The sequence below is a fragment of the Athalia rosae genome, chromosome 4, assembly GCF_917208135.1.
Source record: "Athalia rosae chromosome 4, iyAthRosa1.1, whole genome shotgun sequence".
In the NCBI taxonomy this organism is placed as follows: domain Eukaryota; kingdom Metazoa; phylum Arthropoda; class Insecta; order Hymenoptera; family Athaliidae; genus Athalia; species Athalia rosae.
Genome location: NC_064029.1, coordinates 9,160,464 through 9,177,352, shown reverse-complemented (window position 1 = coordinate 9,177,352; position 16,889 = coordinate 9,160,464). Strand labels below are relative to the sequence as shown.

The 16,889-nt window shown below is 36.2% G+C and overlaps 2 protein-coding genes across 5 annotated transcripts; one reads left to right on the top strand and one right to left on the bottom strand.

The window, feature by feature from the left end:
• Positions 1–154: 154 nt before the first annotated feature.
• On the bottom strand, positions 155–9,236 carry LOC105684442 (phospholipid-transporting ATPase ABCA3-like). 3 transcript variants are annotated; one of them, XM_048654240.1, is made up of 25 exons: positions 8,736–9,236; positions 8,324–8,650; positions 7,881–8,188; positions 7,493–7,651; positions 7,134–7,374; positions 6,878–7,045; positions 6,576–6,763; positions 6,268–6,432; positions 6,065–6,173; positions 5,825–5,979; positions 5,573–5,734; positions 5,390–5,461; positions 5,167–5,305; positions 4,824–5,061; positions 4,540–4,717; positions 4,250–4,466; positions 3,641–4,156; positions 3,413–3,538; positions 3,111–3,326; positions 2,747–3,022; positions 2,384–2,628; positions 2,139–2,286; positions 1,850–2,060; positions 1,557–1,770; positions 155–1,481 (listed from the first exon to the last, which is right to left on the bottom strand). In XM_048654240.1, exons 2-25 carry the CDS (start codon positions 8,634–8,636, stop codon positions 1,260–1,262), a joined length of 4,986 nt encoding a protein of 1,661 aa, XP_048510197.1. In that variant the 5' UTR covers positions 8,637–8,650; positions 8,736–9,236; the 3' UTR covers positions 155–1,259. The 3 variants fall into 3 exon arrangements, with proteins under 3 accessions (XP_048510197.1, XP_048510196.1, XP_048510195.1); XM_048654239.1 differs by having other exon boundaries at positions 8,780–9,236; XM_048654238.1 differs by having other exon boundaries at positions 8,324–9,236.
• A 50-nt stretch (positions 9,237–9,286) lies between these two features.
• On the top strand, positions 9,287–13,603 carry LOC105684443 (kinesin-like protein costa). Of its 2 annotated transcripts, none has more exons than XM_020851419.2 (2): positions 9,287–9,746; positions 9,958–13,603. In XM_020851419.2, the coding sequence occupies exon 2, from the start codon at positions 10,035–10,037 to the stop codon at positions 12,558–12,560; it is 2,526 nt and encodes an 841-aa protein (XP_020707078.2). In that variant the 5' UTR covers positions 9,287–9,746; positions 9,958–10,034; the 3' UTR covers positions 12,561–13,603. The 2 variants fall into 2 exon arrangements, with proteins under 2 accessions (XP_020707078.2, XP_012253203.2); XM_012397780.3 differs by having other exon boundaries at positions 9,287–9,781.
• Positions 13,604–16,889: the final 3,286 nt, after the last annotated feature.

Sequence of the window (16,889 nt, the reverse complement as noted above, 5' to 3'; positions counted from 1 at the left end):
TGTACTCTATCTCACTAAAGGCCTTAAAAATGAAGTAGACGGATAGCTGTTTATAGCGCGGTCAAGATTCCGATGATCCACTTCATCATCCAACTACAGCAATCCTGTTGAACTCGAAGTTGTTGAAAAGTTTCGAATCAATAAAATAAATCAATTATGGTACAATCATATAGTTTATTCATTATAAATACTCTTTGTTATTTCAAAATAATATACAAATTCTTGCACAGGTGCATTACGTAAACTAACTTGTTGCTCGTTTAATGACCTTCACATACCTAGTTATAGTAGACTGCAGTTGAGGCTACGACATTGAATTCAAATTAAAGGGTAAAGAAAGTAGTACGAGCCCGAGTTTATACACAGGTATGCGTGAAGTAATAGAGTATACGGTGTACAGTGGTAATACAATGTGTGTACGCGCGGTAATTTCAGATCACAATGATGTCAATTATTAAATCAATTACTGGAACGGAATTAGGTCTAATCAATTTTAAAACTTTATACGCCCTATTACACTGGTATTAGAATACCACTATCTCCCTCCCAGCTGCTATCCTTTGATTATCAGTCTTATTATAAACTATAAATTTAGTACGTAGTAAGATTCTGTCGAGTGTGCGATGACGTTCTGTATTTCTGTTTGATTGCCAATTCGACTTTTTTTATTTAACTTGAGTCATACTGCTTGTTGTCGTGTACTTGGACTATCAACATCGGTTATCTTAGAATTATAATTTTTTCAACAGTCATACAATATTAAAGCCCGAGTAAACAGTGAAACATTAGCTCCAATTATGAGAGCTCACATTGAACATGGAATGATTATACATATGTATGTTTGGTATGTAAATACCAATGTGCTCATCATTCATATCTTAGATCATAGATATCATATACACATTTATAAGTATCATATGCGGCCTAATATATAGTTTCAACCTGGGTATATCAACGTTCAACGTTCCCTGGATACCGAAAACTGCTTCGGTAATGGTTTTTTATAAAAAATAGCACGTAGCATTACGACCGAAATTCGTGACGCCTGTTTTTCCGGCGAAGTTATCCACGCCAATATCCATAACTATAATATTTAAATTGAGATTCGAGGAAATACGAGCGTTTCATGAATCACATCAAAAGCTGAAAAACGACTAAAATGATTTCCTCGTCCACTGTTGTCGTTTGTGTTGGTCGGTATCCAACTCAGTGTGAAATGATTATCTCATTACGACACTTAATTTAATCAAATTTTTGTCTTACACTCTATTTATCTCATTGTTAGAAGTAGTTCGGTTTGAAGCAAGTGATTCCATAAGTGGATCCGTGGATCTGGCGAATTGCATGAACAGTTGTTCCAAGGTAGACGAAGATACGGTGAAATCTTCGATACATCCGTGTTCGGATTTGACATTATTCATTGTCTCGAACATTTTCAACCAAGTCGCTTCAGAGTCAGTGATGTGATAAAATAAATACCCCTGCAAATGACGTAGGATATTGACGGTTGTCTGTTGTTTGTTATTGATTAGATAATGAAAACCCAGTCGGCTTACCGGATGTTCATCCTTCAATTCACAGATGAGCGCACTTTGGATTTTTCTTTTGATCTCCTTATAATCATCATTCGATCTACCAGGATTTAGTTTGATTGTGATATTGAAACCGGCGCCAAAACGTTCTTTCAATTCCTGACTTGCCCCAACGCATACAAATCGACCTTGGACCATTATTACCAACCTGTTGCATAGAGCTTCGCATTCTTCCATACTAGAATAAATAATTAACGTGAGAACCCAGCGTTTGATGACAGTTAAACTAATTTTCATAAAAAAATATTATTCAATACCTGTGGGAAGTCAGTATAATAGCTTGGCCAGATGCTTGGCAACTTTGAAGTACACTCCACACCGATCTTCTTGCTGCCGGATCAACTCCAGTAGTCGGTTCATCCAGCAGGACCATTTGCGGGCTGGCGATCAGAGCTATTGCAATATTTAAACGTCTTTTATTTCCACCACTGTAAGTTACGCTTGGATTCTTCGCGTGTTTGCTCAAATCTGGAGAGGAAAACAATAGATGATTAATTCCAAATCCAACACACGGCCACAACCTATATTTGTTGAAAATATGCTCACTCAGCCTTTCAACCCACGAATGAACCTCCGACGAAACTTCAGAATCGGGTATACCTCTGAGCCGAGCAAAAAGAGTCAAATGTTCTATCGCATTAAAATATGGGATCAAAGCATTGCTTTGGGGACAGTAGCCTATCCCTTCCAAATACTGAAATAAAAAACAAATATCGTATATTCTTGGATCTTGTGAAATCACACATGGAATAAGATAAATTTAGAGATATGTTACTAATTAGGTAATTTACCTTCGTTCGATTGGTCTTGATGTTGTAGCAACTACGATGAAGAATTCCACCGGTTGGAACTTCTTCTCCAACTAACATTCTAAATGTCGTACTTTTTCCAGCACCATTTACACCAAGTAAACCAAAACATTCATTTTTCTTCACTCTGAAATTGACCTCCTTCACGGCCTCCAATTTTCCATACCGTTTACTCAGCTCATAGGCCAAGAAAACGTTTTCATCCTCACAGTCTGGAGTTCCGGCACCTGAATGGAGTTTCAAAATAAGCAAGATGAAAAATAAGCATCCCTTTGATCGAAGTAAATTTCAGTCTTTGTAATTGAATTTATCTGTGTGCATATAAATGTTAAATGCATAACTTACGTTGATTAATTCCTTGTCGTATGATACTTTTCTCCTTAGCAACTTCGCTATCTACGACCATATCCTGATCGATCGATTTCTCTGGATTCTTTCTAAGTTTAGAATACAAATTTGCGAATTCTTCGAATGCCTGTGTTTCTAGCATGTATAATATTCCCACTAAGATGATCGGTGTGAGAAGTAAATACATGACAAATTCATAGAATCCACCTCCTGTTCGAGAAGTATTAAAATACGGTATTGGATTTGCACAGTACCCATCAAAACAATTCATATCTGAAATCGTAAGTCACTTCTATTACTATTGTCGAGTAGCAAAGTTTATGCTGTTTATGTGGCACTATACTGCCTAAAAAATGCGTACCACAACATGGATCACGAATGGCACAGGCAGCTTCAATTAACCGATTGGACAACCCCCGGCATCTGGCATTATCAACAGCTATTTCTCCAAATCGCATGTATGCAAAGACAAAACTGACATGAGGTATGAATGAAAATATTCTTCTCTGCAGTGTGTTACCAACTTCGGCATTTTCCATATACTTCAACACTTCGTGAAGGGGAATTAAAACAAAGACTACAAAAAAAAGTAATAAAGTTGATTGGTTTATGTCATTTTTAAATTCTCTCAAAATATCCAATTTTGTAGAATTTTTGTCTTACTCAATAATAAAGAGATGCCGCTCAAAATTGAATATACGGTATGAAATGGTTTCTTTATAAAACTGAATATGTATGCTAATAGAAGAATGTTGATCCCGAAGAGCAAAAATAATAGCAGAAGGATTCCTGAAAATATATTTTGTTTTAATATGTTAATCCACTGATAAGTTTGAAGTGGCGAATGATCAGAGAAAAGTTCTATTAAGAAACATTTTGGAAACTACTCACCTATTTCCGTACACCGGATATTGTTGGATTGATAAATTAAATCCACTACGAAAATTCCAAAAACTGTTTGGACCGTTACTACAATATAAAACGCAAAATCAAAGATAAACGTGGTTCCCCAGTACATAAAAGAAGAGACACCAGCCATCTGCTGAAGTTGTTTGACTTTACTATTATTTTCCATGAGAGGATGCTTGAGAAATAATGAAACGACATGAAAGAATGTTATCATGAACAAAATGATCCATGTGATCATATCAATCCTGGTTAATATATTATTCTTTGCGTTCTGCGTCAATGATCGAGGTAAATCACCAATTTTCGTGACAATTGAATATTGGTCACCAGCCACTGTTTTTAGCACTAAATTTGACATAGTATTCACAGTTATTGGAGCACTGTAACTTGCACTACCAGAATAAAAAGCGCTTGCTGCGAAACTCGCATTAAATTCTGCGGAGATTATCATATGAGACTTGTAATACGTCAAATCTGCTGTAGCCCTGGATAGCAGCCCTAAAAGGAAGTGAATTCAATTGAATTATGAAAATATTCTCCGAACTCAAACAACGATTATCAATCAATCAGACAATTTTGACAATCACGAACCATCGATCAGACTAGCTTTATCAGTTTCAAATATTCCTGTACCACCATGGTGTTCAATGATCTCTTTGTACTTCTTTCCAAGCAATTCATTTTCAGAGTGGATCAGAGCTTCTGGACTTTCATATAATCCGAGATCAAGCGATCGCATGTCTTTTACATTAAAATTACTTGTCTTGAAAAGAATTGGAAATACTACTGCGAACAGAGAGCCCAAAATCTGCAAGAAAATAATTCTGATAAGGAAATTCTGGATAGTTGAGTATAGTAACATAGTCAAGAAAAATACCTACTATTATCAGGAATAAAGACGGATTGTTCGAAAAGTATGTTATTTTCTTGTTGAACAAAGCTGAAATCATCTGTCGCGTAAGCGCAAATCCTGTCAACCGTTTATAATTTTTTGCAACGGGTGCTTCAATTCCATCAACGTCATCAACAGGTTCGACATTCTCTTCTTCTTCTGCAGCCCTGTGGTCAACAAAAAATTGCGTGAAATGAGCTAGTCTTCAAAATTTATAGGTAACTCATTCGAAATTCAAAGACATGCTCAAAACGAATAGTAATAAGGACATACTTCAAGAAAACTTGTTCCAGCGTAATCATCGATACGCTAACACCAGTAATTCCAAGCTGCAGTTTTTGACTTTCAATATTATCCAAGATCTCTGGTAAGGAACTAGTGAATGGAATGCTCACAACTATTCTACCTTGATGTGACAAATTTAACTTTGCATTTTTGCCAACTATTTCTTGAATCTTGTCTACATCACACCATGATGATGTCGATAGTGTTACCTCATGATAATCGTGCCCTGTATATTTTATGATTTATTGATAAGATTTGTTTCCGTAAATCACTTGTAGTTTTTTTTCAACGCCATGAGCTCTGAATATAATCTCAAAAGAGTAATATTTACCATAAAATTTCTTCAAAAACATCGGTGTACCATAACACTTCATTTGTCCAGAATGCATAATTGCGATTCGATCCCCAAGAACATCGGCTTCCTCCATGCTGTGTGTTGTAATTATAATCGTTTTCTGCTTACGATATTTCTGAATTCAATTATGATAAAACAGATTACCAATTCGACAAACCCCAAATCAATTAACTTTACGTGAATTTAAGTAAATTATTACCAATATCATATCCCATGTTTCCCTACTTGTCTCTGGATCCATACCAGAAGTTGGTTCATCTAAGAATAACGTCTGAAATGCAAAAAATCATTGAACCCAATGCTGTAATATCACAGGTCTGCCCCTTGAGGTAGCATTGCAGTTCAAAGAACAAAAGTCAAAGGGGATCATAGATTGACTCACAGATGCATTGCCAATAAGCGCCATCCCCAAGCACAGTCTTCTTTTCTGCCCGCCAGAGAGTTTTTCTGGCATAACGTCGCGTTTATCTTTTAAATTCAATTTTTCCAGTAAATCGTCAACTTTTTGTACCAACTGCTCCCGAGTCAAATCTTTTTGTTTCAACTAGAATAAAATTATGTTACCGAATTAGTGTACTGACGAACTAGCAGGTCAATAATTAACAAAACTGATATAGAATGAAAGTTTACTAACCGAACCAATTAATTGTAATTGTTCTGATACGGTAAGGTCGGGAAATGTCGTATTTTCTTGCGGGCAAACACCCAAATCACTCCTGATTACATCCAAATCTTTACTCACGTCTTTGCCATTTATGTAGACAGTTCCTGACGACGGTGCTGTCAAACCTATGTACAAAAATTAAATGTATTAGTGCTGAGTCTCGAACTTGAACTTTTAATAGTGTCGGAGATTGCGTATGTATAAAATCACCTGTCAAAATTGAAAATGTGGTAGTCTTGCCAGCACCGTTATGTCCTAGCAAAGCAGTGATCTGCCCTTTATAAAAATCCAAACTAATGCCTCGAACCGCATTGACTCTCTAAACAACATTGGAAATTTATTACCTTCATCAATCTAGACTGCACATTTGTACAGCTAGACTAATAACATGATCACGATCATCAATTACGTACATGTGATTTGAAGCAGCCACACGTGAAACATTTAGTTAAATTTCTCAGTTGTATGCCTGTAGTTAGGGTTCCTTTGTCTACAGGTTCTAATATTTTGGGCTCTCCTTCCGAACCGTGTGACGATATATCATTATAGCTACTGCATACCTTATTCTGCCTGAAATTCTGTCAAAAGATTTTACTTATGAGAGCGGACTGTGAATATCAAAGACTATACCTAATAACAGGCTGATTTAAAACTCAATGAATTCTCACAAGTGATCAAAGGATAATATATTTTCGTATGATATGTAAATTATTGAACAAACCTGTAAGAAAAATAATGGTGGCTTCTGAATACCATATTTACTGGGTAAAACGGCGTCCAGATATACAGCGATCATAAAGTGGCAGATTACACCAAAAATACTGAACAACATTATAAAACCGAGACTGCCGGTCACTTTTAATGATGGATGCGCCGCCTCGAATAAGTTATCCCAATGTGCCCCACTTACTAAAAAAAAAAAAATCTTGCATACCAGTCATTGCGTCATTCAAACCTTGCGAATACTTTCAGACATGCACATGCATTATACCTAATTGTTTCGTAGAAAACTATGGTACTCACGATCGTTTTCACGCTTATTGAGTTCGTCGAATATTCTCATAGTAGCTGCAGTTGGACAGAGAAGTCCAAGGTATGGTATAAAAGTGAATTTTCCATAGGTTTCGAGTTGGTATACAATTACGTTTATAATAGCGTAGATGCTCGTTGCTACCGATTGAGCAAGCCATGCTGAAATATTGAATAGAATACAAATCATTAATTCGGAGACATTGATTACAAAATTTTGATTCAAGTAATGATCGAACGTTTTACTAACCCTTGGAAAAGTATGAGGCTACGTGAAGACAAAAGGCATGTAAGTGGGCTGAATTTAAGAAAAGCGCAAGCCAGATTATACACCAATCACTGTGATAATAAAACGCTTTCTGGCCAGATGCAAAGCTCAGCTTCAAAAGCACTGTTATTGCAAATAGAGGAACAATACTGAACAACATTCCTCCCACTTGCCAACTCAAAAAGTTTTGGTATGATTTCACTCCATTCATTTTTAGCAGAGTCTGAATAACACGTATTTGTTATTAATTTATTAGAGCATTTATTGAATTCTTAAACAAAGTGAGTTATTACTATCCTCAAGTTAACTCACTGTAATGATAATATTTTGATGATACTCACGTTTACACCAGTGGATTTTTCTGCACTGACATATGTTGGTATTAAATATATTGTAGCACTAAAAATAAAACCTCCTAGTATGTATATGCCAGCCTGCATTGAGATTTCCATAAAATTGATTGTATCATATGGTGGATACGGCATCTTGCGTATAAAAACCTGTAACCATTATATTGTCAAGTGTTCTTAATGATTATGTTTCTCATCGACTATTAATGATTAATCTCACTAACCATTCAAATTTTGAATCGCTCATATGTATAGAGATAATAACAGAACATTTAATCAAGTGGAAAAAATGGAGAAAACATATTGAAGAAAATGATTAGTTATCCTCAGAATAAAAAAATATCACATTTAGATGCTGAAAATAAATAAATTATCCCACCGTTGGTTTTTTTGAATCATAAGGAGCAACACGGGCAATGAACCCATTGTCAAGACACATTTGTAGAGGGACAACGGGAATAGCCTCTATCAAGGCATCAGATGCTGTACTGAAACTTTCAGAGCCAAATTCGAATAATTTGTCTGGAATCGGCTGTGAAGAGCGTATTGTATATGTAAATGTCTTTTGCTCTGGCCCGACAACATTGTCATCGAAATCAATTGCCAATATGCTGATCAGCACATCTTTGCCTTGTTGTATTTCAAAACTCTGCAGCATAGCATCCTCAGAGTCGAAACCAAATAGATCTGGAAAAAATGAAAACTGTTGAGGTGACTAGCAAGCTGGAAACAACTACATATATTGAATTGAATGAAAGAATACGAATTTTTGGTACACCGAGCAATAATATAAGGGTTTAGAATCCTTGTTAGAATACTTACGGGTTTGTGATAACTTGGCACATCGAGTGACATCCTGCATAAGGTTTCTGGTGAAGTTATTGTCAGGCTTATAATAGAGGTGAAGCATAGACCTCTGAATATTATTAATTAAATCATTTTGACTCAGGGTAGGATAGTATGTTGTCGTATTAACGTGCGTAGGTTCAACATCGAAGTTAGTCCGGATGATCACAATTAAGAAGACCAAACACACACATAATACAAACTCGACGATGCTGCAGATGAGGTGCCGTTTGCGTACTATGAAGTATTTGTGCAAAAGTTCAAACAATATTCTCAGTTCCTCAAACATTTTTGTAAATTCTCCTGATGAAGAGAAGTATGACATCAAATTCAACATCAAATGTCATAAAAAATGTTATCAGGAAAAGTGTGTCAAACTCTCAATTACCTTAATGATGTTGAAGAAAAGGAAATATTCAACTTAAGTCATACCTTTATTTGAATATTCGGAAATCATTAATATCTGCTGACACACTTTAGTTCACAAACATGTGATTCATAATTCAAGACGCATTTACGGAATACCTTAAAGATTTAAGGATTAGAAGTGTAATAAAAATTCGTATTTAGAAAGCGCACGTCACATCTGTCAAATCTATTCAACAACACATCCTTCAGCATGGGTACTAGAATTATAATCCTAGCACCGCTTTAATGCCTTCGAAGCATCCCACGAAAAATTTGCAATAGGCACATTTGCTAGTTTGTTGTAATGCCATTTAATAAAGATCGGTATTAATTTGTGTCTCCATGATTTTGTTTGTGTTTGCCAACACAGCTTTGACAGGCAATATGGCGTTGGCTGATTATATGGCGTCATGCATTCGGGATCAGGCGCATGGTGGGGTAGAAAGTGTGATGACTCAAGAAAGTTGGTATGACTGCTTTGCAAATCTCGCATTCCAAATACTAGAGCATTCAGTCAACGATATAAGTGTATTCAGTCTACGTCGAAGCTTTGTTCATTTCAACAGTTCGAACGAGTTATGACGTTTGACACATGGGCGAAAAATTAATATTGTTCGTGCAGCTGGCTCCTACTTCCGAAATTCTTATTTGTACAATGATCAATCAACCTCACAGTCAACGTCTCAGTTAAAAAACCGTTTCGAAAATTTCTCATTTCCGGCTAACTTCACAAAATAGCTCCAGCAAGTTCACCAACCTAAGTTTAATAAAATGTGCCAAGCAAAACTCATAGAGCATGGTGGTCGTGTATTTGTCTGTCAACGATATCTTGTAAATATTATCGATTTACCTCACCGTTCTCAACGTTGGTTGTGTGATGCAAGTCCAGTATGAGCTTACTGTTTCTACGAACAACGCGAATCTTTCTACTGCAATTATTTAACACCATCGGATAAGAGACGCAACTGTGTCTTGAAAATGAGAATCTATGGTACTGTCACCTTAGACGTGCTTTGAATTTGAAAGGTTCGAAAAATTGCTCTATGATCCAGTATCATTATATCCATTGCTTCAATGTGAAAAATTTAAGACTTATTGTCAGTCCCAGTTACCGTAATTGTTGAATTCATATGTATATTTTTTGCATTACACTTTTGCATTGTGTCGCTATGAAATTCATTCCTCTTATCTTGTTTTTTCAGAATTCAGTACAATAAGTGTACAAGACTGTGATTACTATTGTTGAATTTTGAGTTTGGTGTATCTGGATATCTGCAAAATGATGCACTATAGTCCGTGGATTCATCAGCAAGGAATGCTTGATAATCGCCAGTGTTACAATCAGTACATCGAGGATATTCAGGTCTACAGACGTCCAAGAGATCTCTTAGATGAAGATAACGAGCAAAACGGTGATGAAATACAAGAAACCTTAGAAATAGAGGTTGGTACATCTGGCGAAAGGAGTTCCAGCGCTGATTTATTTAGGCTTGAATTCGCAGCTACTCAGTGGTCTAAGTTGGTTTCAAACGCGGAGGGGCTATTTAATAAGCTTGTGACTAGCAATATTTTACCTCATACTGAGCAGGACCAGATTGAACAGTGGCTTTGCATGAAACAGGAGTATGAGGAATGCATAGCTAGTGATGATACTGCTAGTCTGCAAGGTTTTGCAGATGTTGCAAAGAGATCCCTGGAAAGAATTGAGGAAGTTACTGAAACTGATGAAAAAACGGATGAGTCTGCTATCAGAGGAGAATTTAGAAATGAGTCTGATAGTAGCTGTAATTCTGAAACAGAAGAATTGTCAGAGGAAGAAAGTGACATCAGCTCTGAAAATCCTGACTTTCTAGATAAACTTGATGAATTGATGACCAGATTCAGGAAGGACACCGACAGTGTAATAGACTCAAAAAAAGACGAGTTTCGTAAAATGGACATTATCATAGATACCTCCGCAGCTGAGTCTTTAAATAATGGGAATGATTATTTACCTATTATTAAACCTACACCTGTCAGAAACCCGAATTCGAGGAGAAACTCCATGCTGCCAGGTTCAGAGATGTGCAATGGTGTATCAGCCTTCAATGGGGTATTCAAACAATGTCAAGATGCCAATTTTAATCATCAGTTGTCAGCACTCATAACTGCAAATGCTTTAGGAAATCCAGATGCTGATTATAGACTGGACAATAATGTTAACGTTGTAAAGATCCAGAAGGAACATTCTCCTGATTTATTGTTAGACACGATCAAGAATGCCACAGATCCTGAACCGATCAGAGTATTAAAGAATTTGACACTAACAAACGAGGCAAAACAAACCCAAGTGAAAAAAATACAGTCAGATTTAGAGGGGGCCCATAAAAGAATAGAAGAACTTCAAACTACGATACAGATAAAGGAACAATTTATCGCTGATATGATAAAAAATTCTGATGCCAGAGCTAGTGCAAAGCAAAAGTTTCAAAGAAAAAGAAGTAAACTTGAGGAGGAATATTACAATACAAGAACGCAACTAGCTCAGGCTGAAAATGCCTCATTATACAAGGATACTGATGATAAGTCTGGACACAAAAAGGAAATTGAACTTTATAAGCACATGGCTATTCATTACGAAAAACGACTGATGGACATTGAAATGATAAAACAGATAGCGGGGGATTCAGCCAAGAAGGTTTTGGAGCTGGAAAGTTCGTTGAATTCATCTAAAAAGCAGATGGAGAAGCTGAAACGACAGTTGAAAAAAGAGGATGAACATAAAAAGCAGTTGGAAAATGAGCTAGCTGAAGATCAAAGAAAAATACGAGAGCTGGAGGAGAAATATAATTTGACCGCTTCGAAGTTGAAAGAAATACAGTCTGAGAGCGAGGATGAAAGGAGAAATTCCAAATCTCAGAATGACTGTTCTGATAAAAGAAAAAACCTGCTGGAAGTAAGTGCTAGGATTTCGCATCTCGATCATGTTTTGAAAGAGAAATCAATGGATTTAGAAAGAACTGCTGACACGGATGAAAAAGAAGCTCTAAGACATGAGATTAGAAATCTCAGAAGAACCAGGGACTGTCTAGTAGACGAAAAATGCGATTTGGATGAAAAATTCCAGAAAGAAAAAACTTTGACGATAGTCGAAGAGCGCAAGCTCCTTGAATGTGGAGAGACAATTGAAGCAATCGATGCCATGATCGAGCACAAAAATGAGATGATATGCGGTAGAAAATGTTTCGACGAAAATCAAGTGAAGAGAGAAAAAGGAGAGCAGATGCTGATGGAAAGACTAATGAAATTATCAGACGGTGAGATGAGAACTCTGTTTTATAAATATTTTCTCAAGGTAATAGATTTGAAAGAAAGTTCTAAGAACTTGGAGATACAAGCTGCAGAACTAGAGGCTCATGCGGAAACTCAAGAATGGAGGATCCAGACCCTAACAAATGCTTTAAAGCAAACCAAGCTGGAAGCAGAGAGAAGAATCGTCTTAATGCAGCGAGAACATGAAGAAAAGCTGCATTTGATGTTCAGACATTTTGCTGAGGAAACCAGCAGCTCTGGTCACGAAAGATTAGATAAAGACTCAGAATTATCTAGGTGTAAAAGGGAGAATCGAAGTTTGAGACGGAGGCTCGCTGATGTAGAAGTCTTGCTCAAAGGGCCTGCCCCTCAAAGAGCTGCTAGTCCGGCGAGAATACCGCAACAGGGATTGAAACAGATAGCTCCCGCCACACAGCCTACAACCAAAGTAACTAGGCAAAGAAATAAACTCATTATACAAAAAACAACTGATGCAGATGGGAAGCACAAATGAAATAGGATAGCGTAACATTAACAAAAATGACAAGGACACCATTCAATCAAAACTGCAGTTAGGATTAGAAAATGAAAAAACAAAATCATCGTACATACATAAATAAGCATAATGATAACCGGCATATACGTATGTGATATACTCATAATCGTCGACCTCGTTATGTTCTTTTTTTTGATTCTTTATTCATTAGTTTAATATAGTTAACATTTCAGATGGTCAACTAGACTTGAAAATAGGAAGTCAGCTCAACTCACGCGATTATATTGGACAACAGAAATTTTTTAGATAACAATTACTGTTGTGAAATTTTTGCTTGTTGTCGCGTCGATTGTTGAGAATCTAGTTTTTGCTCAAAGGTCTGAATAATTTGCGATACGTTGATTACTGTTGCGGGTTGTAATTCATATTTGTAAGCAATTAGAATTAATCCTGTAAACCACCCGTGAAAGAGATTCGATAATTGGGTTTTAAACAGCATGACAGTATAGTCACATAGAACGTGATAATCTAATACATCGATAGCCTTGTACTGATTGTCGGCTCTTCGCTTACGAATCTCCCAATTGTTCCGTTTTCCTACTACCCATGATAATTAACGACTCGTCTATAGCGAACCCTAAACGATATTAGCGATAGAAATAAAAATAGGAATTAAAATGGTATTACTACACAATAAGAGTAAAGATACTGCGTTAGGAATATGGTAGACGTCATCGATGTTGTATAACGAATTTCATTATATAGAAATCTTAATAATTAAGTAACCGAAATTGCAAAAGGCAATCAGTAATCGTGTCGTATGATTAAAAACACGTAATTCATGTACGTGTACTATATTATAGTGATCCACTTTATTGATTCAGAGATATCCCACCCCCGATTCCCCACGCCGCGTATGATATTGTTATGAAATATATTTTCAAAGTGTTATTCATGTAGTTATTGTAATTGAAGCTCGGTAATGAGCCTCAGCATATCTAAATCATTGTATTTAAATTATTTATTGTAACAATTTTTGTAAATAAATTTATAATAATTTATCTGTTGTGTTCTTGGAATCAAGGGTAGAAAACAAATGCAGAACCGATTTCTGCAATCTACCTTACCGATAGACCTTTACGTAGTCTCAAAAACTGTCGACCGGTGGAAGCTGCGGTCCAGGGCCAATATTGAAGATCAAAGCAATACATACTTGTTTTCCCGGGAACTCAAAAACGTGATCCGCAAAATGTGGATCAACGCGGTCATGGGTGTTCAAGCGCGGTAACGAGCCTCGAAAAATTGCTGCTAATCTGATCAGGGTTTTATTACAAGAATATCAGCTCATGCACGTTCAATAATGCACATTTTGAAGACGTCGATACATCATAAAAACCGCTCCACCGCGTCGACTCGGCACAGTTACCACAAGAATTTAGCGATTTGACAGTAAGATTCGGAGGAAGTAGCGCGATAAATCCGAATATGATCAGCGATCGATGCGCTTGAATAAAGGTCATAACATTATTCATAGCATTAACGCACGATACGTGAAATATCTGGAACAAGAGAACGTATAATGAATACCCAGTTTTATTTCATATTTTATTATCATTGTGATCATTTTTCGGGTAATCGAATTCGTTTCCTATAATAATAGGTACAGTAACAATATCGAACTCACCGATAGCTCAATATTCATATCTAATCAATAGGCAGGGTATAATAATTCGCTTTTACTATTCTGTCATGATATAAAAACACGTGAATACCTCCATGGTAATGAGACATTAAATAAGATGATGTTAAACGGTTCATTTTAATCGCGTGTTCATACTCGCGTGCGAAATTACACTTGTCTTCCCTATAAGGAGCCTAGATACACCTCTAATTACGCGCTAATATGGAATTACCGCCATAGTTAGAAACGTAACCAGATGATATTACGACACTATGAAATGCATATTTATTATTCCAACAACATCAAGTTATGGCAGATATAGCATATCGTATAAAGTAAGATTACACGCCCTTTCGTTACCGCATGACTTACAGTATAAATTACAGAGACTTTGAAAAAGTGCAAAAATAATGCTGGAGCTGATTTGATTAAAGACCACCGGTGTATGTACAGCTCTGGAGTAATCTGGAATATTTTTCTTTTAGAGAGTAGCAGCTGGGCGTGTCGGTTTACTTTATATTATTCGAGCTATCTGTACACTATGCCACTTAACAAATAACTCTTGAATCAACAAAATTTTTGCGTTAATATCAATTAAGGTGATAGAGTAACTGTAATTTTTTACAAAAACTATTCGACCGTTTGATTCTCTCGAGTAGCTACCTAAGAGAGGTTGAATGTTGATTGCATCCATTTTCCACGATCTAGCTTAGCTCTTTTCTACAATGCGAAATTATACCGCGGGCTATGTGCCTTGGTTCTATCTAGAGTAAAAGCTAAGCTGTCTCGCGCCTTCTCCTCTCTCTGCTAACTTATTATCTCGACTTCTGATTCCTCAGGTATTTTTAGTGCGCCTCTTAACGCACTCCGATCATCTCCAGGCATATAGCTGCTGCAGCTCCATGCGCTACAGTTTGAATTTTTTTTATTATTATACCCAAGAAACTCTCAGATTTATTGTTAAATGAGCCCATTATATCGTTCATTAATGTCTCTACCCTCTTGTCGCCTTCACTTTTTCAAACCTCTGCGCATATAGTCCGAGCAGTCCTATACCCGTCTAACACATTTCGTTGAATTATCAAACGCTGCAAGTCCGTCGCAAGTTCCAGTCATAATAATATACCTTATAGGGTAATAAGATAATGACGGTACAAAACAAACGATTTTCTGTTATATCAATCGAGCTTCCCCCCTTCTATCCTTCGCTCATACTTTCTTGATTTCAAATATCGAAAAGTAGGAAATAATCTTCACTCATTTCTTTTATTTTATTTATTCTATTTTTCAAAATTCAACATCAATGTTTTTTACCTCGCAGTTTCCTGCGATGTGCGGAGTAACGGTTTCACAGTTACACATTATATATCGTCGTTGGAAAATATTTTGGAATGTTTGACTATAAAGATCATAGAGATTATCAGAAAAGAAAAAGTTCTTGATTTTATCTTTCTTATATAATGCAGTTATAACTGTTTGTTCAGTCCGGTCAATCAACCTGAAGAGCTGAGAAAAACGAAAAAAAAAAAAAAATAATGAAATGAAAAATGAAAAAATCTATTCTCGTGAAACTAATATCATTAGCTAGTTGAATAATTCACGGTTTTTGCCCGTACCATGGATAGTTCAATACATCCAGGCCCATATACCTTTTAATATAATTTATTCGTGAACATAGATTTGTGGAATCCTATAAACTTTATTTGACATAGACAGAATATATTATAGTAACACGCTATATACTATCGGTTGAAACTACATATGATATTTACGTGACACATAATATACATCAATTCCACCGCTAGATTAGCGATAATTTATGCTTCATTACTCGTATCCAAAATTGGTCTCGAGTCGGTATATGAATTATAGTTTTTTGACCATATGTCGCGCACATCAGTTTAGATTTTTATACCGAACATGTAAACTTGCGCATAGAGTTAACATAGATGAACTTATTGTATTATCTTTGTGTAATCTTTGCACATTTTTCGTGCGATTCTGACGACATTTCAGTCAAAGAAATAGTCTTCGTTAATTTTTCAGACGATTTTTTGTGATTTCGGAATGTCAAAAAACACCGAAGATCATAATCTTTGCTGATAATTCGGGGGATTCTTTGAGATTTCGGGGTATGAAAAATGGACCAAGTAAATATTTTCCAAATTTGAACTAGTTATCAGCAGTTGATTGATGTAAATTGTGAAGAATCAAGGATATTTCGGCCGACTTTGCTACTAGCTCAATTTGAACGACGTCTTCGTGTTCGTTACACGTTTCAACGTATAAAAAGCGTCGCGAAATAATTGGATCAAATACTTTACCTTTTGCCTCGGAAAAACGCCAAGCGTATAGTCTTAGGTATTTCTCAACATCTTGAATCGGAATCAGGATTTTGTTTTGAACAGTTTCTCACACTATCCTCAAGTATTTCAACCCCAGTGACCCAATTCTGTGGGCCAAATAATTTTTTTCTCAAATCGAACAAGATATAGCGCATTTTATCGATCTAGAATGTGACACCCCCGTTCGGATACTTATAAAAAAAGTTTACAGAAACTTTTCTCACGAAATATGCGATAAATTTTCGGAGAGCAAAAAATTTCGCATAATGGCCACATTGAAAAATTCGTACCAAGACCGAAAAATATCGTAAATCTTTCGAT

Coding starts and splice junctions, on each gene's coding strand:
- LOC105684442 (XM_048654238.1), bottom strand. CDS start 8,684: ATGTTGAATTTGATGTCATACTTCTCTTCATCAGGAGAATTTACAAAA. Junction 5,306..5,389: donor AAACATGGGATATGATATTG/GTAATAATTTAC, acceptor AATTGAATTCAG/AAATATCGTAAGCAGAAAAC. Junction 1,482..1,556: donor AATTGAAGGATGAACATCCG/GTAAGCCGACTG, acceptor CGTCATTTGCAG/GGGTATTTATTTTATCACAT.
- LOC105684443 (XM_020851419.2), top strand. CDS start 10,035: ATGATGCACTATAGTCCGTGGATTCATCAGCAAGGAATGCTTGATAAT.